Source organism: Stenella coeruleoalba (assembly GCF_951394435.1).
Source record: "Stenella coeruleoalba genome assembly, chromosome: Y".
NCBI classification, from domain to species: Eukaryota; Metazoa; Chordata; class Mammalia; order Artiodactyla; family Delphinidae; genus Stenella; species Stenella coeruleoalba.
The window spans coordinates 1,809,098-1,835,627 of record NC_137168.1 but is presented as its reverse complement, the minus strand read 5'-3'; the positions used below and the strand labels follow the sequence as shown (position 1 = coordinate 1,835,627).

General features: G+C 44.9%; 1 protein-coding gene across 1 annotated transcript; it reads right to left on the bottom strand.

Annotated features, from left to right (window-relative positions):
• Positions 1–1,083: 1,083 nt before the first annotated feature.
• On the bottom strand, positions 1,084–3,962 carry LOC307181078 (testis-specific Y-encoded protein 1-like; the record flags this gene model as incomplete). The annotated part of the gene is made up of 6 exons (XM_079911852.1): positions 1,084–1,220; positions 1,461–1,530; positions 1,646–1,791; positions 1,900–2,011; positions 2,200–2,277; positions 3,408–3,962. 6 exons carry the CDS (start codon positions 3,960–3,962, stop codon positions 1,216–1,218), a joined length of 966 nt encoding a protein of 321 aa, XP_079767978.1. The 3' UTR covers positions 1,084–1,215.
• Between the last annotated feature and the right edge of the window lie 22,568 nt (positions 3,963–26,530).

Genomic DNA, 26,530 nt, shown 5'->3' with positions numbered 1-26,530 from the left:
CGACACGTCACACCGGCGTCTGCCTCACGCGTCCTTGGAACGCTGCCCCGCGGGGCGGGCTGCTAGTGCCCGCAAGGATCCCACGCTCCCACCCCGTGTGCTCAACGGTCAGCCTGAGCTTAAGGAGTCACCTGCCTCGCGTCGTGCCAGTGTGCGCCAGACGTCCTGGACGGAGGCTGCTGGCTCAGGCACGGGCCCTAGGCGGCACCAGGCCATTAGGCCCCTGCAGGCCAGGGCCCTTCCCTGTCTCCTTGCCCTGCCTGGGGAGCAAGTCTCCAGTTCAGCAGGCTCTCTTTCTTTGCCTCCTCCTCCTTCCAGTCCCTGCCCTGTGAGGAAGGCCCTGGGCCTCTCCGGAATCCCACATCGTCCTGCCCTCCCCACGTCCTCCACTTCCCCAGGCCCGCCATCTCGCCCACAGACAGGGAGGTCCGCAGGCACGGGCTAAGAAGCCCCACACCACTTGATTCACTCGTGAATACTCCACAAACCCCCGTACCTATACACACACACCAAGACAGGAGCACTTGTGAGCGTGTTTATGTCTCTCTGGGCGTCATTCCCGGCACGTGGGGCCCCGCTCTCTGGAACCTTCATTGGCCATCCTTTCCTCGTTTCTCCCGTGGGCACCCGAACCGCGTAGGTAGACACCTCCACCCGTCTCCCACATCTGTAGACGCCTCCTGACTCTGGTGCTCTTTGGCCAACCTCTGAGGCTCCCCCGGTGCCTTCATCTCTGGGTCTGGAGTGCGCCCGACACACAGACACGTACACACACACAGGAGCACAGGGACGGGAACACAAACGGGGCACAAGGCGTCTCAGCAGGGGACACTGGCTGTGTCCAGCAATATGAGACATGGCGTTGGTGGGCGGTAGGCCCGGCCCTTTTGTGGTCCCTTGCCACTTCCTGCCCCAGGTCCTCAATATTGTCCCCAGCTAGCCTTGTGCCGTTTCCGGGACTGTCTGTGTGGTGGTGCTGGGAGGCTCAGGGATGGACGTGAAAATTCAAAGAAGACTCGGAAAGTCAGCAAAGAGGCGGGAGGAGACTCGGAATGAAGCTCCTCGGCATCTGTAGGCCTTTGCCAGGAGGGAGGGGCCAGAGGGAGGGGCCCAGGTGATCCCCAGCTGAGGGCAGGCTGAAGCCAGGGACTGATGATTCACACACAGGTGCCTGCTTAAGGAGGTGCTTGCCTCTTTCATAGACACCTGGGGCACTCACCCTGAAAGTTTAGCTGGTTAGAGTCCTGCTACTCCGTGTGCCCTACAGTCCTCCCGGCTCCATTCTCACCCTCTCACCCGCCGCCAAGGCCGGGGTGACCTGAAACCCAGCTCCGCCCACAGGGTGCTCTCAGCCTGAGCTTTCCCATTTGGGAAAAGGGAGAGCCCCAGTGTACCCGGACCACACTCATTTCAGCGCCCAGCCCCTGGGCTCCTTAACCACCTGTCCTCGTCTCAGTTACCTGTCCCCGTGGGGCCTTCCTCCCTCGGGTAGTAGCGCAGAGGATTGGGCCACAGGTCCTCGCCGATGATCTGGTAGGGGAAAGGGGCCAGGTCGGGACAGGGCAGGCCAGGCCCACGTCCCTCCCCCCAAGCAGCCGGGGGACTCCAGCGTCACCACCGCTGAGGGGGACCAGAGGCACCCCACCTCAGCAATCTTGTTAGACCCTGGGCAGTTGTGGTCAGACAACCAGTTGAGGAAGTGAAGGCCGGTGGGGTCCTGCCTGTGGCTGGGAGCTCCCCGTTCATAATCCCAGAACCAATAGATGCTAGTGGAACGAGACGCCCTGTATCCTGGAGGAAGACAGGGGAGACAGGAAAGGATCACAGTCACGGTGGCCCAGCATCCACACCCTTCCCCAGCCTCCCCTCACCCCGCAGCCCCGCGGGAGCCCCTCCTACCAGCGATGCTAAGGTGATACTCCTTAAGGATCACGTCATTCCAGAAGTAGGGGTTGGGTCGAAAGAAAAACTTCAACTTGCAGTGGTGCCTCGGATGGCCCAGTTCCTTCACCTGCCACGCCCAAGAGGAGAAGAAGGGCAGGAGCTCTTCTAGGGGTCCTGAGCTTGCCTGCTTGGCAGCCACGAACCATTTCCCCTTCCCTTCTCCTGCTGCTTACACCCAACCTTTAAGGACAACCCCGCCCCCTCCCTACTGGCCACCTGCCTCCACCCACGACGCCCCAGTCTCTCCAGACTGACCTCCAAATTGATCATGTAGCTAAGCAGGTCTTCATCTTGGTCACTGATCACGGCCGAAATCTGGGGGTGGTTCATTATCTGCTTTAGGTCAAGGAGGCTTCACATGCCACACCTCAGGGAAGGAAGAGCTACAAGCCGCAGAACCAGTCCCCAGACCCGCCAGAGGAAGAGACTGCAGCAGCAGATCTGCCAGATCCGTAAGCGCTAACGCCCATCCGGCCCTCAAAGACATCCTCGGCCCCTGCCCTGCCATCAGACGTGCTCTTGCCTGTGGCTGCCTTGGGGTCCAGTGCACCCACCCGGGGAGGGCCTGTTTCCTGAACGAACCTGATCTCCACCTGACCTGTGTGTGCTGGGTGCCGGCATGTCACTCCGTAAGCGGTCTAGATGTGCTGTCGCTGCCTCATGCCTTCTCTTACGCCGTGTGTGCATGGGCTTGTGGGTGTTTGTGTGAGTGCCTGTGTGTGTGTGTGTGAGTACGTGCACGTGTGTGTGTGTTCAAAGACGAAGCCTTGGGCCTTTGCCCTGTTTCCTGTCTTCAGAAGGGCCTGCGTGGGTGTGTCTGGAGCTCTGCAGGACTCACAGGGTCCACGGGGAGGTCAGGGGCGTGCCTGCGCCTGTGTGTCTTCCACAGACTCGAGTGTGCTGGTGAAAGGCCTGGGGAGGTAAGGATTCTTGCCGGCCCAAGAGCGTGTCCGGGGTCCTGGTGTCCGGCCAAGGACAGCTGCCCCTTACAACTTCACCCTGTGTGCAGGCAGGACCTTGTGCTTTTGCACTGAGGCAGCTGGAACAACTACACGGGCTCTGACTGACCAGGACGGGTATTGGGACTTCCGCTTGTCTCCTGCCAGTTCCCCGGGATAATGCACACTTCCAGTAACTGCTCTGTGTGAGGGGTGCTCGGGGCTATTCCCAATTGTGACCTTGCCACGGGCTCTTCCCTCCACCCTGGGGAAGTACTGCTGTGCACGCTGCAGGCCAAGACCATTCACCCAAAGTTTTCGCTCAGACACCTACAGCTGTGGCCTCCCTCTGTTCCTGCTGCCTCTTTGGAGCCACTCATGCCCTCCTGTACCCACATTCCTCAGTGCTCTTGGCCTGCACCTGCGCCCACCGCTCCCCCTCCCCCACCCCACCCTCACCCCCGCCGCTCCTACTCCTGCTCCTCCTTCACCGCAGCCAACCCCAAGGGGCCTCTGTAAGGATACGGCTCTGGTCCAGAAGCCAGGGATGCCCTGAATGATGGCGCTTCTGCCATCCAAGTGAGACTCCCGCCGCTGACAGATCCTGCGCTTGAGCCGAGAGTAGGTCCTGCTGGCTTGGGTATTCAGAGTGCTTAGCTCTAACTGCAGGGCCTGCAGCGCCTGCAGCGCCTCCAGCGGGGACCCGGTGATCGTGGGTCGAGGCCCTGGCTCTTCCTGCCCCTGCTCCTGGGGCTCCTCCTCCGGCTCTTCCGCCACCACCTGCTTCCGCTCTTCCTGCTCTTCCTGCTGCTGCTCCTCCGCCACCACCTCAACCTCATCCATCATGTCCTCCACAGGCAGCCAAAACACCTCCCCGATACGCGCCACCTCTCCCTCCAACAGGGCCGGGCATTGCTGCACCACCTCCTCGCTAAAGATGGCGGCCTCCTCGCCCCCACCATCAACTAGTGCCAGCACCCTACCCACCTCCCGCACCACACCTGGGGACCCGCGGGCCCCTGCTTCCTGAGGACCCCCTCCCACACCTAGAATGACCCCGGGTCCCGCCTCACTGCCCATGCGGACCTGGCTCTGAGCTGGGGCAGCGGCGAAGGTGCGGCAGCTGGAAGCTCAGCACGAGGGCCGAGCACCGCGCAGGCCTAGCGACTAGAATCACGCTTCACTGCGGACTGAACCGTTCCCTGGAGCCTCTGCGGTGAAGAGCGCTGAAACGCATGCGCAGGAGCATTGGCCGCCAGGCATGCGTGTCCAGGTGGCAGGAAGGAGTTCCAAGCCACGCCCAGGCCGCTCGGCCCCATCACGACCAATCAGGGCGAGGACAGTGGGCGTCACCCTCGGCTGCCTCGCCCCTCGCCCTGTGGAAACAGGCCGGCCTCTGGGATTGCCGGGTCGCCCCGAACACCCGTTCCCCACGCCCGGCTTAGCAGCCCAGGTTCCACAAAGAGCTGGCCTCCAGGGAGGCCTCCGGCCTTGTGTCTGGGGTGCCCTGTGATACCTATGTGGCCTGTGCCAGTTGGAGCCAGGAGTTCCCGCTCCAAAATCAGAAAATCAGAATCCGGTTTGCCTCGGGACCTTTAACCACTGGGAACTCTCAGAAAATGTACAAGGAAATGCATGGTGGCCGAAGTTGCTGGATACTTTTCTTCCAGGGGACATAGAGCCCGAAGCTCTGTGGCATGACAGGGGAGTGTCCGGCAAACCCAGCTCTTTGCTAGACTTGAATTCCTTTGCTCAAGAGCAGAAAAGCCATGCAGTGAAGAGCTCCGTCTGAGTGTCTGTCTGTCTCCCCTCTGTCTTTGTGTGTGTGTGTGTGTGTGTGTGTGTGTGTGTGTGTGTGTGTGTCTGTGGTGTGTGCATGCGCGCTCTTGTTTCTGTATGTATCTGCTCCCTCCCTCTGTGGCCCACTCTCCTGGGATCCCCTCTGGATACTTAAACTCTCCGAGAAATTCTACCTTGCCTGGCACCAAAAGACCTCTCCTCGTGTGTGATTGGCACCCGCGGGTTCTCGGACTTTGTGTGACCACACGTTTGCATAGTGCCTTTCAAACGCTCGAGTGGCAGGCAGAAATTGCCTTTCTGCTAGCCAACATAAGGTGACAAGCGTCCCTCCGGGAACGGACATTGACACATGGCACAAGACGAAGTTGACTTGGCCATGCTGTGTTTTGAGAGACCGAGAGAGGGACGACACGCTTTGGTGGCACTGGGGTACGCCAGAAACTTTATTTGGACACGTGCGCACACACTGAGGTGCTGAGGACTGCACCCAGTCAAGGGCCACCATGCACGCATGCATGCCTTCACCACTGCCAACCCGAGGATGTGAATTTTGCCGACCCTAAGGATGCCCTGTGAAAGTGGTTCTGCTCTCGTTCACCTTCCAAATGAGATCACATCCCAGCCCAGCCCTTCGCCCCAGTCTTGTGGGACAGGGGAGCAGGGGTAGAATCCAGCTAAGCCATCACGGCCATACTCCTGAGCCACAAGGGTTGTCAGAACATTAGAGTGATGTCTTAAACCAGCAAAATCAGTGTGAGGCAGTTGGTTATGCCTCGGTGTGGGTCGGTGTGCCAAACCTTATGAAAAAAAGGCCAGGTGTTTCTCAAGGGCCTACACAGGGGTGGGGGGAAAGGTTGCTCGTGCACTGGAGAAGGAGATAAAGGTGGCTGTAGCTGAGATGGGAGTGGGGCTGGAGGGGTGGGGGGTGGGTCTTTCCTCTTTGGGCCTGGGCATCGGGCCCTTTATGATTCTCATTTACTTTGTATCCTCCCTGTCCTTCCACAGGTGCCTTCTTCCTCCCTCTAGTCTCAGCCCCTGGTCGAGGGTGCTGGCGTGTGATGCCACTTACACTTAGCTCCACGGGTGGTATCTCTCGGCTGGATTCCCTGGCCTGGGGGCTTCAACTGGCCCACGGTTTACGTACGTTCTCTGAGCTCTTTAAGCTTTTCCACGTCCCCGCGTCCATCCCAACGTCCACGCATGCATGACAGTAGTCGTGCCTATTCCTGAGCACGCACGTGCACACACGTGCCCCCCCACGCCCCTCCCACACACACGGGCAGATACCTGAGCAGAACTCTACACGTACGTGTTTCCACGAGAAACGATTTTGGTCAGCGCCCCCTTGTTTACTGTCCCAGTTGTTTTCTGTCCCCCGCCTCCCCTCTGTGGATCTAGCCCACGTGCACATTTAGCTCCACGGGTTGTTCTTGGAACGATTGCCCTGCCTGTGGGACGGTGTGGTTGAAAGTGGGCGCAGTCCGAGCTGAGTCACGTGCACCTGTGTTCTGTTTCCTCCCGGTTGCCTTCAACAGGTTGACCGTGGGGAGCACGCAGGCTCGACTCCATTCCCCGTGCCCCTGTCTGTGGCACCATACAGGAAGACAAGGTGCTAAGGACCCAGCCGACTTGGGACACGCTTTCCTCTTCCTGCAGCTCTCAGGATGTTTCGCGTGTCGCCGGGCTGTCTGCTTAGAGAGGTGCTCCAGGGCTCCCTTTGTTTCGCGTGTTGCCGGGCTGTCTGCTTAGAGAGGTGCTCCAGGGCTTCCTTTGCTCTGTAGTTGTTTGTCTTCAGCTGCTTTCTCTTTCCCCCTCAGGCAACTGTGGGAGGCCACTGGGACCAAGGCCTTGGCTACGTTTGTGCTATAATGTCCTGAAGATGGATCCAGCACTTGGGTGAAGAAATTAGGCTCTGAAGGAGAGGCTGAAAAGAGGAGGTGGGCTCCCTTCCCGTCTACCCTACTGTTTACTGCTAAACATGCACAGAGCCCCCAAAAAGTGTGAACACAAAGGATGCCGTTAAACCTGAGACAGTATAGCAATTTGGGGAAAACTGCAGGTTTCCAAAGGAAAGTGGGTAGATAAAATCAATCAGAAGTAGGACTGTGAGGTTTAGCTCTGAATCATGGGAAGGAATACTATACATCTGGGGCTCCTTGAAGGGACAGAGTAATTCTTACGGGGGAAACAGCTCATGTAAGGAAGAAGATAAAGAGGGGTAATACACCCAGGGGGGAAGGGAGGGAGAGGGATAAATTGGGAGATTGGGATTGACATATACACACTACTATATAGAAAACAGAGACTAAGGACATACTGTATAGCACAGGGAACTCTACTCAGTGCTCTGTAATGACCTATGTGGGAAAAGAATCTAGAAAAGAGGGGAGACATATGTACATATAAGTGATTCACTTTGCTGTGCAGTAGAAACTAACACAACATTGTAAATCAACTCTACTCCTATGAAAAATTAATTTAAAACTAGGTAATACAACGTGAGGCTTATTATGGAGAGCTACAGTTGTAATGGGATCAGTTATATGGATAGCAAAAGTGATGGTGGAGTGGACAGAGATGAAAGATCAGTAAAGAAAGACAGTTAAAACGGTGAGGGTAGAAAGATAAGGAATTCCTGGAAGCTGGGGACCTTGTTCCAGTGTCTTGGGTAGAAGCTGACTAACTCCTGATGTCACCTGCTTGGTGCCATGTTCTTGGGGAACAAGAACTATATATCAAGAACTATCTGTTTCATGGTGCTATCCACTCCTGGGCAACAGAGAGAGAACACCTCCGTTTAAGGCCTCAGTTAGGGTGGAGTTCTACTCAAGGGTAACATTTACACTTTTTCATTTGAGACACAAATCCTGGGCTGGAACCCCTCCGGTTTGGGCAGCACTGTTGGTCAGGATGATAAAGATCAAAAGGCTCTCAACACTTTATCTGCGTCATAGCACCAGAAAACTGAAAACCAAACTAAGACCTAGGTAAGGAAAGAGTTTATTCACAAAGACGATTGAATAGAAGAACACTTTGATTTCAGAGTCTTCAAGTATTTCAAAATCAAGTAGAAAAAGTATTTTTTAAGAGGAAAGGATGAGCAAGGCCAGCAGAAACCTAGTGGGACAGAAGCAGAGGGGTGAGCAGGAGGTAAAATAGGGGTATTTTAATAGAAAATGTTTCCCCTGCCAGCTGATTCTCAGAATAAGCTGTTACGGAATATGTTCTGACCTTAGTATATTAGTGATTCCCCGAAGTTGAGGGGCAGGTCAAAGTTTAGCACACTGTGAGGAGGAGAGAAGGCTGATTACCGTTTGGTCAAGCCAAGCCAGTAGATATGTAATGGACAATTGTAGGCCATCACATTACTAGAAAAAGACCCACAAGGATATTAATAATTTCTAAAAAAATCATTAAATATCAAGTATGTTCAAATTTCCATTTTTCTCATAAATGGCAAACTAAAAATGTTTTCAGTTTCACTGAAATAAAATGCAAATAAGGTTTGAACTTTGCAATTGGTTCAAATGTTTTTAATTGTTTTCTAAAACAGTTTCCCCCTTCAATTCTTTATTTTTTTTACAATTTATTATAAAACCAGATTAATTATCCCATATAGTCTCCTATAGTTTGAATTTTGCTTCTGAATCTATCCATGCAGTCTCATTCAACATGTTCCTCTACCCACAATATTTCCTAAAAACTCAATAGCAAAATGTATGGATTATGCTTTGGCTTCTGTTTTATCGAGAACACTTTAAAATTACCAGTTGTTCCTTTATTATTTTGGACATGCTTTCTGATTATTACTTTTCTGTGTGTTCACTAAATCATTCCATTCATCATGGCTTTATAATCCTCTTTAATATCCAGAGAGGAGGCCCTTTGTTAGAATATTCTCTAAATGATTTCTGAATGTTAATTCTTCTAAATAAACTCTAAAAATCTAATTGAGAATGCAATAGGTGTAATATGTATATACATGTGATATGTAAGTAAATATGTAATATACATACACAGATATATACATATATAAACATAAATACCTTAATACATATATACATATATATATGAGATAACCTTATAATTTTCATTCACATTATTTATATTATTTACATATTATTTAAGGTCATATGGAAGTCATATTAGAACATCCATCTCCAATTGCTCAAGTCACTCTTCAAGTATTTCAAAGAATTTTACTGTTTTCTTCTTCAAAAAAGTCTTGCACATACCTGAGGAAAAAAGCTTTTAATCTGTATAATGAGGATAAGAATAGCAGTCAATAGGACTGTGGCAATAATCAAATGAGATAGTTAAATTCATAAGTAAATGAAGCACTTTCTATAGTAGCCAGCCCAAAATATTTATTAGATATTTTTATTTGACCAGTTAGTCTGCAGTAGTTATTCCCAGAAAGGAAGTGGCCCTGTTTCTAATTCATTACCATTTGTATTGTCATACCTTTTGTGCATGCTATCTTGAGGTTATGTCTGTAAACAGTATTGACACACAAGCTTTGTCATCTGAGCAATAGTATTTATTTATATTTGTCAGCAGTATACTAGGTTTTTTAGCAAAAGTTCACCTATCCCCTAGAATTGACTATAAATTACGTCTGGGGTTTCTACTTCTTCTTGAATAATTATTGGTAAACTGTCTTCTGTTAAATCATTTGTTATCCACCAAACACTTCTACTAATTATTTTTCATACCTTTTTGTTAATAATTATTCTTCACTCCAATCGTGTGTGTGTTCTGTCATGTCTTCCTATGCTCTTTTAGGCTTATTATTAGTGCAAGTATACAATGATTATTTACTTTATACAAAATATGCAAAGGAACGTAATTGAAAACAAACAGTTTCGGGGCTTCCCTGGTGGCGCAGTGGTTGAGAGTCCGTCTGTCGATGCAGGGGACACGGGGTCGTGCCCCGGTCCGGGAGGATCCCACATGCCGCGGAGCTGCTGGGTCCGTGAGCTATGGCCGCTGAGCCTGCGCGTCCGGAGCCTGTGCTCCGCAATGGGAGAGGCCACAACGGTGAGAGGCCGGCATACAGCAAAAAAATAAAAATATAAAAACTGTATCATAATTTTGATCACTCTCTAAAAAAGGCAGGATTACAAATTAACCTCAGGCCCCCACTTAATATAAACGTAATTCCAATATTTCCACACTTTTGTTTTGAACCCTGAATTATGTTTTTAGGCGTTGTGCTCAGTACATCATTTAACCTCACAATAACCCTATCTGATCATTCTTTATCATCTTGTTTCTGTAGACTGGGTAAATTTAAGAGTTTAGGTAGTTTCCCCAGTTTCATATAACTACTAAATTTTGAAGCTTAGATTATTTTTTGTCTGCCTGACTTTGTATCATATTAAATTACCATATGCATTTTATCTTGTAGACATTCATGTTTCTGTTTAAAATTATTTGAACAGTTCCACTAAAAAATAAAGTAAGTGGCATATTTGCATAGCAAGCAAAGTGCTTCATGATCTGTCCTCCCCATTTCTCATCTATCAAAAAATCCCTGAACTCTCTCTACTGATTATACGGAAATTCCCATTATTCTCCCAAATTGCCTTTTACTTTTTTTTTTTTTTTTGCGGTACGTGGAGTCTGTTGAGTCTATCTCTCCTGAGCAGGGCTTAGAGGGTCTGGTTGTGGTCACCCGAATTGGTTCTGGTATCCCATATGCTAAATGTGGGCCTGGTAAGGTGTGGCTTATTCAGGTATGAGTCAAGTCCTAGTCCATCAGGTGGTTCTGCTGTGAGGGGAATTGGCCCCTTCTTTAGGGCTGTGACTCACTGAATTTGGCCTGGGATTACCCGTATTGTTGACTGTGATCCCTTGAACTGAATACGAATCTTCTGAGGAGTGCCTGAGTTTTCCTGTGTTGAATATGGGCCCACGGGTATATTGTTTGGGGTTGCCTGACCTGAGTCTGGGTTCTGTGCTGAGTCTGTGTGTCTCCTTAGGTGGGACTGGGATCAATTGTGGGCCTTGAGCTTCTACATCTGGGTTTGGGGCTGCGTAGAATTCATCTGGGTCCATTCGGCATGACGTCTAGAATTCTGTGAGTTGAAACAGTGTCCTCTCTGAGGATAGCTGGACCCTCTGAGGTGGGTCCTGGTGGGGATGGCTGAACAAATTTGAGATGCTCAAGTGGTTGTAGGGTCGGCTCTCCAAGGTCTCAGTCTGGTTAGCTTAGACTGGAGTTCTTTAGGAGTGTCTAGGTTCCCTGAAGTATGTTTCAAGTGTAGGAAATGCCTGAGTGGCATTCTTGTGAGGTTCTGAGACCAGTAGGGTATTGGTTAGGAATACTTGAGCTGAGTATGGACCCTCTAAGGTAGCATTCAGGCCCAGAAACTGAGTCTGGGTCATCTGAGTTGGGTCTGGGGCACCCAGAGATTTGTTTATATTCTCTGAGGTGAGTCTGGGTCTCATGGAGATAAGTCACAGTTCCTGGTAGTCTATTAGGTGTCGCTAGAGTTGGGTGTTTCTCACCTGAATGAAGTCTGGGTGGATCTCGTCATGGGTCTGAGCCCTCTGTGGTTTGTTCTGTGTCCTATATATCTTGTATATTGATACCTGAACTGACTCTGGGTGTCCTTAGGTATGTCAGAGATTCGTGAGTTGGAACCGGAGTTCCCAGGGGTACCTGGCTCTCCCTGAGTTGTGTCTTAGAATCACTGAGGTGGATCTGGGGTCCTCTGAGGGGAATATTTGCACCTCTGTGTTATTTGTGTATGGCTTACCTGTTATTTCCTCACTTGAACGGTGTCTGGTTTCTCCTATGGGGGGGGCGTGTCTGTGCCTCCAGAAGTGAATCTGGATCCTCTAATGTGTTTCTGTGTTTTTTTGAGTTTGTTGTGGATGTCTCTGTGTTGGATCTGGAATATCCTTAGCTGAGTATTGGACTCCTGTGCTGATTCTAGGCTCTCTGAGGTAGGTTTAAGACCCCTTACTCCTAGTGTGGATTTTTCAGGGTATTGGTGGTGGTTGCCTGAAGTGAGTCTTAGTCCCCTCAATTTGTGATTTTCTGTGGGAGGACTTGGCCCTTTCTTTGGGTCCTGAACTCAGTGAGTTTCTCAGGGCCTCCAGAAATGAGTATGAGACATGTGAGACATGCCTAGGGTTCCCTCACCTGCATCTGGGGACCCTTTGGGTGGTCTGAGTTCCTTTCTGTTGAAGGTTGACTTGGTGAGGTGTCATTTGGGAATGCGAGAGTTAGGCTGAGTCCCCTGTACTTAGTATGTATCACTTTGGGTGCATCTGGGATCCCATGTGGTGGGGTCCTTAGCTCCTTCATTTAGGTCTGAGACTCCCTGGCTTGGTTTTGAGGCTACCTGGCATATTGTCTGTTGCACCCTGAACAAAGTCTGCATCTCTTGAGGAGTACTGAGTCCCTGCAGTGGGTGGGCTTTATCTGGAGGTGCCTGGACAGAGTTGAGTGCCCTAAGTGGTGTGAGGTTTACTGTAGTAGGTCTTGCATCTCTTGAGCTTAGTCTTCTATGGTATTGTCCCTTGTTCCTTGAACTGAGTCTGCTTACCCTCAGGAATGTGTAGATCTCCTGAGCTGAGTCTGGACCTCTGAGGAGGCTCTGTGTCACCTAGGGTGGACCTAGGTTTCCTTGTGTTGAGTGTGAACACGTTCAGGTATTGTTTGAGATAACTGAGCTGAGCTGATTGGGTCCCTGTGCTGAGTGTAAATGTCTTATGTGGATTTCTCATCTTCTGTGTTAGTTTTTCATGCATCTTTATGTGGATGGAAGATCCATAATTTGAGCTGGGAGCCACCTACCATGAAATTTGAGGTCCTCGATCTAAGTGTGGCTATCCTGAGAATATCTGGTTTACCTGCAGTTTTTAATGGGCCCAATAGGTTTTGGTTCCCTGTTATGGGTATGGGTATACTGTGGTGGGACTGGGTCTTCAGATAAGGGTCTAAGACCCCTGTGATATGGCCTGGGCATGCCTTAACTGAATTGGGGTCTCATAAGGTGGGTGTGGGATCTGTTAACGTAGATCACTGGCCCCCAAACTGACTCTGGGTCACCTGACTTGCATCTGCAGTAACTACAGGTGCATTTGTGTTCTCTGATTGTGGCTTGGGATCTCTTGAGCTTACCTGGGGTATCTGAAGCTGTCTGTAGTCCCCTGAGGTGGGTATGTGATCCCTGAACTGAGTATGCAACCCCCTGGTGTGGGTCTGGGGATTTTGTGAGTATCTGAGTCTCTCTGGTGTTTTTTTGAGGATTTCTGTGCCTTACTGATATAGCTGTGAGACACTTAGATGTGAAAGTGGACTCTATGGTGATATGACTCTGCATACCCTGAATTTGGCCTGTATTTTCTGAAGTGTACCTGGGTCTTTGGAAATGATTGTGTTCTATGATATGGGACTGCGCTCTTTTGAGGTGACTCTGCACCCCTCTGGTTTGGGTTGGAGATCTCCGAAGGTGGAATCTGAGTCCCCTCAACTGAATCTAGGACTCTAGAGTGAGACTGGATCCCACACGTGGGTCTGAGGATCCTATGTTGAGTGTGGAGCCATTGGTGTATTCTTTGCAGATGCCTGAGTTGAGTCAATATATCCATAGGTTGATCTGGCATCCACTGTTTGTGGTTTTGGCTCCTTCATTTGAGTCTGGACTCAGTATAGTCTGGGACTACCTGATACGTTGTCTGGGGTCCCCTGGTGATTCTTCCCCCTCTCAGCTGAGTCTAATCTAAGATAAATTTAGGTCCCTTGTGAGTCTAAAGTCCCTTAAGGTGGGTCTGACATATGTTTTGAGTGTGGGTATTGGGGTGTTGTTTGGGGATGCCTCTGAAGAGTTGACATCCCCTGTACTGGGTCTGTGTCCCATTAATTGTGCATGGGATCCCTTTAGTGGTATTGGTCCTTTCAGTTTGGTCTGAAACTCTGAGTTTGATCTGTATCCACCTGGCATGTTGTCTGAAATCCCTTAGCTGAGTCTGAGTTCCTGAGAAGGTCTGAGTTTCCTATAGTGTCCATGGCTCCTTGGGTTTTAGCTGGGGATGACTGAACAGAGTTGGGTGTCCTGATATGGGAGTGGTTCCACTGTGGCTGGCCTGGTTCTTTCTACGAGAGTGTAAAACCCTGGTAATGTTGTCTTGGGTACCTTAGCCGAGTCTGGGTGTAACGACAATTATCAGCACTCTCCTGTTGGTTGTATGGTCCATGATGTATGTCCAGGTCCCGGAGGCATGTTTCAGCCTTACTGAAGTATGTTTGGGCCCTTTTCTGGTATATTTATACACCCCAAGTGATGTCAGTGAATGCTGTATCTGAGTTTGTGTACCTGAATTTGGTCTGAGTTTTCCTGTGTGGAACTTGGGAAAGGAATCTGGACTTTCTGGTGGGAATCTGTCTTTCTTCCTGGTTGGTGTGCCCTCCTCTGAGATGGATTTGGATACCGTTATGGTTGGGGGTAGCATCCGGATTACCTTAGGTGGATCTGTGGTCCCTTGAGGCAAACCTGAGCACCCCTGTACTGAGTGTGGCGTTATTGGAGTGTTGTTTTCATGTACCTGAATTGAGACTTTATCCCCTTGGGTTGGTCTGAAATCCTTGTATCGCTTTTTAGGACCCTTTATTTGGATTGACACATCCTCATTTCTGCCTTGAACCTCATATTTTTCAGATTTCTCTGAACTTAATGTCCCGCCATCTGAATTTAGGTCTCCTGAACTGAGTCTGTATATCCTTAGGTGGGTGTGGGTTCCCTGTGGTGGGTGGTATGTCCTTCCTCTTAGACTGGAGTTGCAGTTTGAGTCTGACATTGCCTTTGGTCCTCTGAGCTGAATCTGGGTTCCCTGAGTTCCCAAACGTCCCTGAAGATGTTTGAGTCTCCTGATGTTTGGGTTATTGCCCCTCTGGATACCCAGGGATGCCCGGGGAAAGCTAAGTCCACTGTGACGGTTGCAGGTGTAGGGGGGTCAGGTGTCTCCTGAGATTAGTCTGAGTTGTCCCTAGAGATCTGAATTACCTAGAGTCACGGGCTGCCTCAACTGTTGTGTGGGCACACCTGACAGATCTTGAACTGTTTTGTGTCTTTTAGTAGATCTGGGTCTGCTTGTATCTGAATCCCCTGGAGATTTATGAAGTACCTGAGCTGAGTATTGGTCCTATACAATACTGGTTCTATACAGTGCTAGGCCTGGGGCCTAAAACTGAATCCTTGTCCCCTGACAAATGTGTACCTGTGTACCTGCCGGGTGCATTTTATTTCTCTAATGTGGGCCTAGTGTCTCTAGAACTGAGCCGGGGTGCTCTGAAGTTGATCTGGTTTCACTGAGGTGGATCTGACATCTCCATGGTGGGTCTGCAGTATTCAAATGAGTCTGCTCAGTTTGAACTGAGTATTGGGTCTGGGTGTGCAGAGGTGCATCTGCATGTCTTGAGCCTATTTTATGCCACTTGTGGGGTTTTGAGGACAATTATGTTGTCTGCAGAAGCCCACCGTAAGTGTGAAGTTGGTTAGAGTTTTCTGATAGTGTCTGGGGAACCTATGGTATGTTTGGGGTCTCTTGGAGTGTTACTTGGGGATGTGTCTGTATATACTGTGTCTGGTGTCCATGAGGTGACCTCCTGATTTGAGCCTGGGTCCTATGGGACCTGAGTCTAGATACTTTGGGGAAATGTTAGTGGATATTTGGGGCCATGCTAGAGGATCTGGATTCCAGTATGTAGGTCTTGGATCGCTGCGGGGGGGGCGGGGGGGTCTGGGTCTCTTGAGTGGATGTCTGGGCATGTGTGAGTTGAATATGGGAACCCCAGAGGAGAGTTTGGGTGCTTGACGTGATTCTGTGGTCCCTGAGTCGAGTCTGTTTCCCCTGACCTGAGTGAGGTTCCTTGAGGATGGTTCAGTCCCATTAGGTAGGTTGTGGGCCCCCTGTACTTTACCCTGAGTTGGGGCTTAGACTCCTATGGTGTATTTTGAGTTCCCAAGTATGTTGCCTGGGGTGCTTGAGGTGAGTCTGAATTCATGAAGTGGATATTATTGCGCTTAAAGAGGTTTGCGTATCTGAGGTGATTCTAGGCTACCTGTTGGGGGTTCCCAGGACTGTGTGTAGGCCTGCCTGAGTGGTATGTTTGTATGAAACAAACATACTCTGAAACACGTCTTGGACCTGTAGGTGGATCTGAGTGTTCTTTTGAGTATCTGAGGACACGGCTGTTGTCTGGAGATGCCTGAGCTTAACCCAACTCATTCCTATGAATTAGGTTTAGGATCCCTGAGGTGTATGTATGGCAATGAATATGGGTCACCTGAGATTATTCTGTGATACCCCCTGATGCATTTGGTTTGTCTGAAGTGTGTCTGGGTCTCCAGAGCTGAGCCAAGTTCCTTTGAAATTGATCTGCAGTCTGCTGAGGTGGTTCTGGCAATTCTGAGGTGGATTTGGGGACTATTCAAACTGAATCTGCCTCTCGAGCTTGGGCCTGGGATTTCCAAAGGTGAGCCTGAATGTTCTGAGTTGACTTTGGATCAACTGAGGTGTTTCTAGGCTTTCAATATGTTGTCTGTGGAAGTCTGTGTCATTGAGATGGATTAGGACTGGCCAATATCAGTTTGGGGTCCCTGAGGTGTGTCTGGGGTCCTCTGGAGTATTTTCTGGGGATGCATGTACTAAGTCTGGTGCCCATGAACTGATGTCAGCTTTTGTAATCAGAGTGTGGGTCCTGTGGACAGAGCCTGGGTTGAATTTGGGTCTGTTTGAGGTGAGTCTGTGTTTAGCCATATATGTCTTAGTGCTCCTAGGGTGGGTCTGGGGACCTCATAGGTTGATATCTGGGAGTGTGTGAATTGAATCTTGGTCCCTTGATGTAATCTGGGGTCTCTAGAGGTGTGTTAGGACACTTGAGAAACCTCTGGTTTCCTTGAGTTGAATCTATGTCCTCCAAACCGAGTTTTGGTATCCTGAGGATGGCTTGATTCCTTTAAGTAGGTTGCGAGCCCCATATCTTTTACCCTGTGAACTTGCAGTATGTTTCTGTTTTCCAGGTCTGTTGCTGAGGAATGCCTAAACTGAGTCTGGATTCCTGAAGTTAGTCTTCTTTGCTCTGAAGTGGATATGGATCTGAGGTACTTCTTGTGGATTTAGAGCCACTTGATTATGGGTCACTTGAAATAGATTTGGTTTCTCCTAGCTGGGTCCGATGTCTGCAGAATTGGGCCAGTGTACCTTGAAGTGGGTTTGAAGTTCCCCTACGTGTCAAAACATAAATATATATAGTATAAATAATAAAATATATATGTGTATAATTATTATAAAATTATCTAATTATCTGTAAAACATATATTTTTATATAAACCTTATGATAACCATAAAGCAAACATCTACAGTAGATACACAAAAGATAAAGAATGGAATCAGAGCACACTAATACAGAAAATCATCAATTTACAAAGGAAAGCAGCAAGAGAGGAAGAAAGGAACAGTGAAAGTACAAAACAGCCAGAAAATAATAGGACAGCATTGGTAAGTCTTTACCTATCAGTAATTAATCTATGTGTAAATGGATTGGATCATCCAGCAAAAAGACATAGAGTGGCTGGTTGGATAATAAAACAACCAACTACATGCTGCCTACAGGAGACTCACTTTACCTGTAAGGACACACATAGGCTCAAAGTAAAAGTATAGAAAAAGACATTCAATGGAAACCAAATGAAAACAGGGTAGCTATAGTTATATCAAACAACATCAACTGTAGCCAAAACATTAATGAAACAAAGATGATCATAATTTAGCCCGGCGGTCCCCAACCTTTTTGGCAGCAGGGACTGGTTTCATGGAAGACAATTCTTCCACGGACTGGGAAAAATTGCGGGGGGTGGGGGTGGGGGCGGGTTGGAGGGGATGGTTCGGGCTGTAATGCGAGCGATGGGGAACAACGGGGAGCGGCAGACGAAGCTTAATTCCCTCCCCTGCCGCTCGCCTCCTGCTGCGCAGCCCAGTTCCTAACAGTACTGGTCCGTGGCCCAGGGGTTGGGGACCCCTGCCTTAGACCACCTGAATATATCAAGTAAGTACTAACAGATCTGAAGGGAGAAAAACACATATTACAGTGATAGTAGGGAACTCCAGTACCTCATTTTCAACAGTAATAGATCATCCAGGCAGAAGTTCAACAGCGAAACATTGGTTTTGAGCTATACCTCAAACAAATGGACCTAACAGACATTTTTCAGAACATTCCATCCAACAACAGCAGAATACACATTCTTCTCCAGCACACACAGAACATCCTCCAGGACAGACCATGTGATGGGCCACAAAACAAGTTTTAACAAATGTAAGAAGATTAATATCATACCAAGAATCTCTTCTGACCATAATGGTATGAAACTAGAAATGAATAACAGAAGAAAAGTTCGAAAATTCACAAACATGTGGAAATGAAGCGACACGTTTCTGAACAAACAGTGAGTCATAGAAGAAATTTAAATATCTTGAAACAAATGAAAATGGAAACATATATCAAAACCAATGGGGTACTGAAAAAGCGGTTCTAAGAGGCAAGTTTATTGCAATAAATGCCAACATTATGAAAAAAGAAAGATCTGAAATAAACAAACACCTCAAGGAAATAAGTACAAATTAAGACCAAAATTTCTTAAAAAGGAAGGATATAACAAAGAGTAGAAATAAATGAAGTAGAGACCAGAAAAAAAAAGAAAAGATCAAAGAACCTAACAGCTAGATTTTCAAAACGATAAACAAAATTGAGAGGCCTTTAGCTGGGCTAACTAAGAATAAAACAGAAAAGACTCAAATAAATAAAATCGGAAAAGAGAAAACATCACAATTGATACCACAGAAATACAAAGATCCTAAGAGACTAATGTGAACAATTTTATGACAACAAATTGATAAATTCTGAGAACATACAACCTACCAAGGCTGAATAATGAAGAAATAGAATATCTGAACAGATGAATAACAGGCAAGGAGATTGAATCAGTAATCAAAAGCCTCCTAATGCAAAAAAGCCCAGGGCCACATGGTTTCACTGATAAATTCTACTAGATATTTAAAGAATTAATGCCAGTCCTTTTCAAACTCATTCCAGAAATTGAAGAACAAGAAGTACTCCTAAACTCATCTCATGAGGCTACTACTCTGATACCAAAGCCAGATAAGGACACTACAAACAAAAGAATACTATAGACCCATATACCTGATGAAGATAGATGCAAAATTTCTCAAAATATTAACAAATGGAATTCAATAGCTCATTAAAAGGATCATTCACCACGATCAGGTGGAAATTATCCCTGGGATGCAAGGATGCTTCAAAACATACAAATCAGGAAGTATGACACACCGCATTATTAATGAAAGATAAAAGTAATGTAATCATCTCAATAGATGGAGAAAAGGCACTTGACAAAATATAATGTCTTTTCATGATAAACATACCTAATAAACCGGGTACAGAAGGTATATACTTCAACACAATAAAGACCATATACAAACGCAGAGATAACATCATACTCTAAGCAGAAAGGGTAAAATCTCACCACTCCTATTCCACATTGTACATCAAGTCCTAGCTAGGACAGGTGGGCAAGAAAAAGAAATTAAAGGCATCCAATTTAAAAGGAAGAAGTAAAATTATCTTTGTTTGCAGGTGATTTGATATTATATGTAGAAAACCCTGTGGAGTCCACCACCAATTGCTAAAACTAATCAACAAGGTCATTAAAGTTGCAAGGTACAAAATTTACATATAATTGCATATTTGTACACTAACAACAAAACATCTGAAAAAAATAACATAGTCCAATTACAAAAAGCATCAAAATAATAAAACACTTAGAAATAAATTTCATGCAGGAGGTGAAAGATCTGTACATTAAAACAAAAAGGCTTTGATGAAGTTAGGAAAAACATGGAAAAATATCCCATATTCTTAGATCAGAATAATTAATTGAATTTCCCATACTATCCAAAGCCATTTATAGACTGAATGAAATCCCTATCAAATTTCCAATGGCTTTAAATTTTTTTTTTGCCACGCCATGCGGTGTGCGGGAGCTTAGTTCCCCGACCAGGGATTCAACCTGTGCCCCCCTGCAGTGGAAGTACGGAGTCTTAACCACTGGACCGCCAGGGAGGTTCCTCTGATGTCTTTTATTATAGAAATAGAAAAAGCAATTCTAAAATTTTTACAGAAGAACAGAAACCCTGAGCAGCCAAAGCAATCCTGAGAAAGAAGAGGCATCTTCTGGAGGCATCACACTTCCTGATTCCAAAGTATCACAGAGCTAGCGTAATCAGAAGAGTATAATACTGGCATAAAAGCAGACACCTAGATCAGTGGAACAGAATCAAGCACTCAGAAATAAATCTCCCAACTAATATTTGACAGGGGAACCAAAATGCTGAATGGGGAAAGAATGGTCTTTTCAATAAATCGTGTTGGGAAAACTGATAACCACAAGGAGAAAAATGAAATTTTACTCCTATCTTACACTATGCACAGAAATTAACTTGAAATGAATTACAGATTTAAGTAAGTCTGTAAGAACTGGGACGATAAAACTCTTAGATGGAAATATAGGGGAAACACCTCCTTGATATTGGTGTTGGCAATAATCGTTTTGTATATGACACCAAAAGCACAGTCAACAAAAGCAGAACTTAACAAATTGGATCACATTAAACTAAAAAGCTTCTGCACAGCAAAAGAAACAACAAATGAAATGGCCATGTATGGAATGAGTGAAGATATCTGTAAGTCATACATCTAATAAGGGGTTAACATACAAGGTATGTGAAGAACTCATATAACTCAATGCCAAAAACAAGTAAATAAACAACGTGATTAAAAACTGGGCAGAGGAACTAAATAGAAATTTTTCCCAAGAAGACATAAGATGGCCAACAAAAGCATGTAAAGATGTTCAACACTGGTAATCATCATCAAAATGCAAAACAGAACTACAATGAGCGATTATTGCATACTTGTTAGGATGGCTATAATATCATCAAAAAGACAAGAGATAGCAAGTAATGGAGAGTGTGTGGAGGAAGGGAGACCTCCTACACTGTTGGTGGGAATGTAAGTTGGTGTAACCACTATGGACAACAGTATGAAGGTTCCTCAAAAAATTAGGAATACAGCTACCATATGATCCAGCAACTGAGCTTCTATGGATATATAGAAAGAAAATACAAAGCAATATCTCTAACAGTCAAGATATAGAAACAATAGTCGAGATACAGAAACAGGGAATTCCCTGGAGGTCCAGTGATTAGGACTCCGCGCTTCAAGAGCATTCAGTCCCTGATTGGGGAACTAGTATCTTGCATGCTGCACGATGCAACCAAAAAAAAAAAAAGAGAGAGAGAGAGAGGTGGAAACAATCTATGCCCATTCATGGGATGAATGGATGAAGACAACGCTGCATCTTTACCCATTCATCATGTTATCTATCTATCTATACAGTGTAGTATTATTCAGTCATGAGGGAGAAAGAAATTCTGCCATTTGGCAAGGCAACATGGATGAACCACAAGGGTATTATCCTAATTAAGTCAGGCAGAGAAAGCAAAATACCGTAACTGCTTATACAGGGAAACTAGAAAAACGGAACTCATAGAAACAGATAGGGTTGTAGTTACCAGGGGCTTAGGGAGTGGGGAAAATGGGCAAATGTTGGTCAAAGGGTACAGACTTCCAGTTATAACATGAATTAGCTGTGGCAGGATCAAGATACAGCATGGTTACTGTAATTAATACTGTATTGTGCATTTGAAACTTGCTAAGAGAGTAGGTCATAACTGTTCTTACCACAGAAAGAAACGGTTAACTATGTGACATGATGGAGGAGTTAGCTAACTCTTTGTTGGGAATCATCTCTAGCATATGTGTATTAAATGAACACATTGTACACTTTAACTTTATTTATTGTTATATGCCAAACAACCTCAATAATGCAGAAGATATAAACTGTTTGTCAAGTAAGTCCAAAGATTTAATATCTGAATGGTTGGTTTTTGGGGGATTTATTTTGTTCCTTTGAATAGGCCATGCTTTCCTGTTGTATTGTTTTTGTTTGTTTGTTTGTTTTTTATCTCTTTTTTGAAAATCTGGCATTTGTAATAAACATTGCAGTCTGGGTTGCTGCAGGAGAAGACATTTACTAACTATTATGGAGAGAAGATTTGGGTCTTCTCAGGCCTTTTCTGGGTATGTGCCTCTGTAGGCTTCCACGTGTAGTTTTTTGTCAATTGTGTCCTATATACATCTACTTTTACATGTCTTATTTTCTAAGAGGCCCAGTCTTGTTTCTCCTAGGGCCTGAGGTGTTCCATTATATTCCTGTTCCCGTAATCTCTCGTACTCAGCCATTTGCAGGTCTTTACTATTCCGGCAGTTTTCACATGCTGTGGCACCAGCCATTGTTCAGTGGCCTCCAACCTATGTCCAAACCATGCTTCCAAACCTTTCTGAGCTTTCAGTCAGTAAGGACAGAAACCAACCCTTTGGCCACCATCAGTCCATAAAACGGCAAACATTTGGTTCTTTTTTTTTTTTTTCTTCCATCCTGTAGGAGGAACCGGGGATCGGTTGTTTCTTTCCAATTGCAGGGTTTTGAGACTGGGAGGAGTTGGGACAAGAGCGCTATGGAATTTCTTAAATCCTGAGTGTGGATTTTTCTCATTGTGCACTTGCTTGGTTGCTGCAGATCCTGACTGGTTTCTAGAGCTCCCACAAAGGTATTTGAATTAATATATTACTGTTGAGTTGGTTTTGGAATGCGGGACGGGATCCTGGAGCTTCCTAGTTTGCCATCTTGATATCACCTCAGTCCTTGAATATTTTTCTGTTACCTTTAAAAATAATTAAAAACCCAGTATAAAACTTCATGACCACTGCTGGAAGAAGAGGGGGTGCTGAGAATTTCTCACAGGGTTATATTGAGTAAGTATCTCCTTCTCTGCCCTTATGAGGCTTCCCCTCTCTTGTTTTTTTTTTTTACTTTTAACTGGCTCTCTTTAAATACCTTGGATACCACATGCTTTCTTTCCTCTAAACAAGTTATTTAAAGAGTAGTAACTCCCTTCTCAAATTCTGTTTGCTTGATTTTTACTCATCCTTCAGATTTTGATTCAAGCGTAAGTTTAATACCCATAGTTTTTCCATAGTTCATTATTATAGCATTGTGCTCCTCTTGTTTGTGAGTGGCCATTTTTACAAATTTATTACTTTAAAATGTTTCTGAGTGTTATTGTAAAGCTGAATTGATAAGAGTAGTTCCTTGCACAGGGTACGAAATAAAGGGAGAAATACAATGGGGAGCACTGGAAGTGTCAGAAAAGGCTACTTATTGAGACTTAAATGTCTGACTCAGCTGGAAGGTATGAGATTTTGCCCTATTTCATTTCTTCTTTGGAATAGAGAAAGCATCTTTCAGTCATCTCGAGGATGAATGTCAAGTACAAAATTTTCCAAGTAGATAGAAGGAACTCAGATTTCTGATAAAATCATAAAGCTGACTTAGCTGCTACCTCATGACTCATATGATATGAAATATAAATTTATTCTTATATAATGGATTTTATACTGGATTGGCCAGCAGAAATTCACCTTAAATGACATACTCTTCCCCTAAATTGAAAACTCAATTAGGGTAAAAGCTTCTTTCCTCATGTTTATGTGTTCCGTATATAGCACATTCTATGTGAGGACTTTGGCAAACAATGATTGAATAGTTTCTCTTTGCCCCAGACTGCCATCATAGCAAAGTGAATTTAGGTCTTGAGATAATTTTCTACAAATTTATACGATAAGTGTTCCTGAGTTGAGAGTGATGAGTAAGTAGGTATGGGCATGTGAATAAGTGTATAAGTAAAATATGGTATCATTTGTGTATTCATATCTGTAAATTATTTAAACTATAATCAATCAGTATTTCATTAACTTCTATGTCAGGTCATATAGGCCTACCTAATTCCTTTACTTAATAAGTAGTGTGTAGTAGGTAAAGAAAGCCACGTGGTAATGCCCAAATAGATCATAATTTTTTCATGGTGTGGAACTGGGATATTGCTTGGCCCATTCCAAAAATGAAAGTTAATATTGAGATAGATAAAAATTTTAATTTAAAAATATTTAACTTCATTAAATTTCTTACGTATAACATTTCTAGTTGATTACTTGTGATAGAAGGAAGGTAGCTATCTCACTAGTAGTTATTGTGATGTCAGACATTCTGTACTCTGTAATCTCACTCTCAACCTTGAGAGCTATTCTACTAGAATCCTCTCTTGCATTCACATACACGTGAGCCAACATGAAAGCTCCACTTTGCTTCTACCAGTTTTGGGGACTGTTTTTTCACTGATGTGGTAGTAAGTAATAGATACCTGGGATTTTTCTCCTCTTTTTTGTCTTAGTACTGGGGAAGATACTTTTGTTTTTCTTTAACCTCTTAAAATATCTTCTGTTTTTCTCATTATTTTTTTAATCTCGTTTCCTATTTCTTATTCATTCTTCTCTTTCCCTTAATCTTCCATTTTTGCAACTTTTATCCCTTCTTACTCTTCTCTGTATTCTCCTCTTTTCCCTCTTCATCAAATAAAAAATGTAGGATGACAAATCTCATTAGTCATTCAACAAGATGTTGTTTTTCATGTTATGTTTACCTCTTCCCCTCCCTATCTGACCCTTTTAGTACCTAATTCTCAAAAGCAGTGGTTAAGCTCATCGACCCCAATGACTGCCCCACCGTCAGCATCCAGTGACACCCCATGGCTAGTATCCATGGCTGAAACCCGCCAGGGCATTATTATTCATGAGCCGCTGGTGGATCCTCTCCATAGCCAGCTGTCTGACTAAACTTTAAGTATACCTAGACCCATAAGGGAATCATAGTTATGTTTATTTTTTATATTTGCTTCATTACAATTAACTATATTGGCTTTGGATTTTGATGCATTAAAAGGACGTTTATCTTCTTTGGAAAATATATTAAAAAGGAAGCTTGAAGTTCTAAAACTCAAATTGTATTCAGTGTGTAATGTAGAACTTCAGTTTACAGGGATATAAAGTAGAAATTTGTTGGATTATATTACTAAGTAAGTAAAAGACCTTATACTGGCAGACATTTTGGCTTAAATGGATGTTTTTCTCACTCTAATTTTATTATGTTCTTTATTTTTCTTTTCCCTTAGGAAACATTTAAACTCTGACATTTCAGGAGTCATGGACCAGGAAGGTATCTTACATGGCTATAGGCTGGAAAAGATCAAGTCAAAGGAGACACAGGGGTGGTCATCCTGCGATACCCTATCAGGAGGGAAGAAATACTGCTTTCTCACACTTATAACATCTTCTGGAAGAGCTGTTATAACTGCTCATAGAGACAGTGCAGGGTATACCAATATCAGAGTAAGCCACAAAAGTTATGGTCTGTTGTATCATAAATGTAGTTTAGAAATTAATATAAAAAAGCAAATGAAGCAGAAAATAAAATGGAAACTTTAAAAACTATTAATAATTAAATCCATATTACTCCATTTACAGGGAGAAACAACTGAGTCCTTAAGGAAGTAAAGTAACTATCAATGGTTACAATTATTCTGTGTTCTATTATTCTGTTTAGCAAGGATTTGGGAACAGCTACAAATTCCAAGAGTGTATAACATAAGTGTATATGAGATGAGATGGAAGCAAAGAAGTGAGGGTATTTCAGGAATTTTATGTAATTAAAAAAATTGAAAGATATACTGTAAAAATCTTAGGAAGCTATGGTATAAAATACGTAAGAGACATAATAACCCATATCTCACAATCCTTCCTATATCTGTTCCTTCAGACCACGGTAACTCTGGGAACAGTACCAAGAAGCTGTCAGTTAAGCTGGTGGACCTCTCATTCTGCCACCATCAACATATCCACCTGACTGAAAGTAACAATTTTTGCATCTGGAGTCATCCAGAAGACTGCTGGGTACTTACTGTATAAGGGCAGTTACCTTTGGGGGTAACATATAAAAATGTGTGTAAAATTCTATGAAATATATGTACACTTTCATTTATGCAAGATGAATAAATTCTGGATATATGCTGTACAACATACTGTATACAGATTGACAAATGTTATACGATACACTTAAAAATTTAAGAGGGTAGATGTCACGTTAAACGATACATAAAAAAAGTTTAATGTAAAATAGATAACTAATAAGAACCTGCTGTATAAAAAATAAATTAAATTTAATTTAAAAAAAGAAAGTTTTTTCCACTGCAATTCACAGATGTAATCTTTATGAGGGTTACATAATCATATAGATATATGTAAACATATATCATCACTATGTAAAAGAAGATGCATAGAGACATTTATTCTTCAGATCAAAAAGAAAGCTGGATGGTACTTAGTGACCACCTAGAGGGGTGGGATAGGGAGGGTGGGAGGGATACATAAGAGGGAGGGGATATGGGGATATATGTATATGTATAGCTGATTCACTTTGTTAAACAGCAGAAACTAACACACCATTATAAAGCAATTATACTCCAATAAAGATGTTTTAAAAAAAAGAAAAAGAAAATAAAATAAAGCTGGAATATTTTCATTGAGAAGTAGAGAACTTACTAAAAATAATCTTTGAAACTATGGAAAGAACAGGAGGTTACGATGCTTGCATTGTAGCAAAATGAACAAAGGAAAAATGTTAAGCGTTGGGATCAGGGGGTAACAACATAAAGCCCTTGGCCTTTACTCTGAGTGTCATTCTGCCTGCTTGGATGAGAACAAATGCTGGGATAAGGATGGGTGAGAAGGAAGCAGGAAT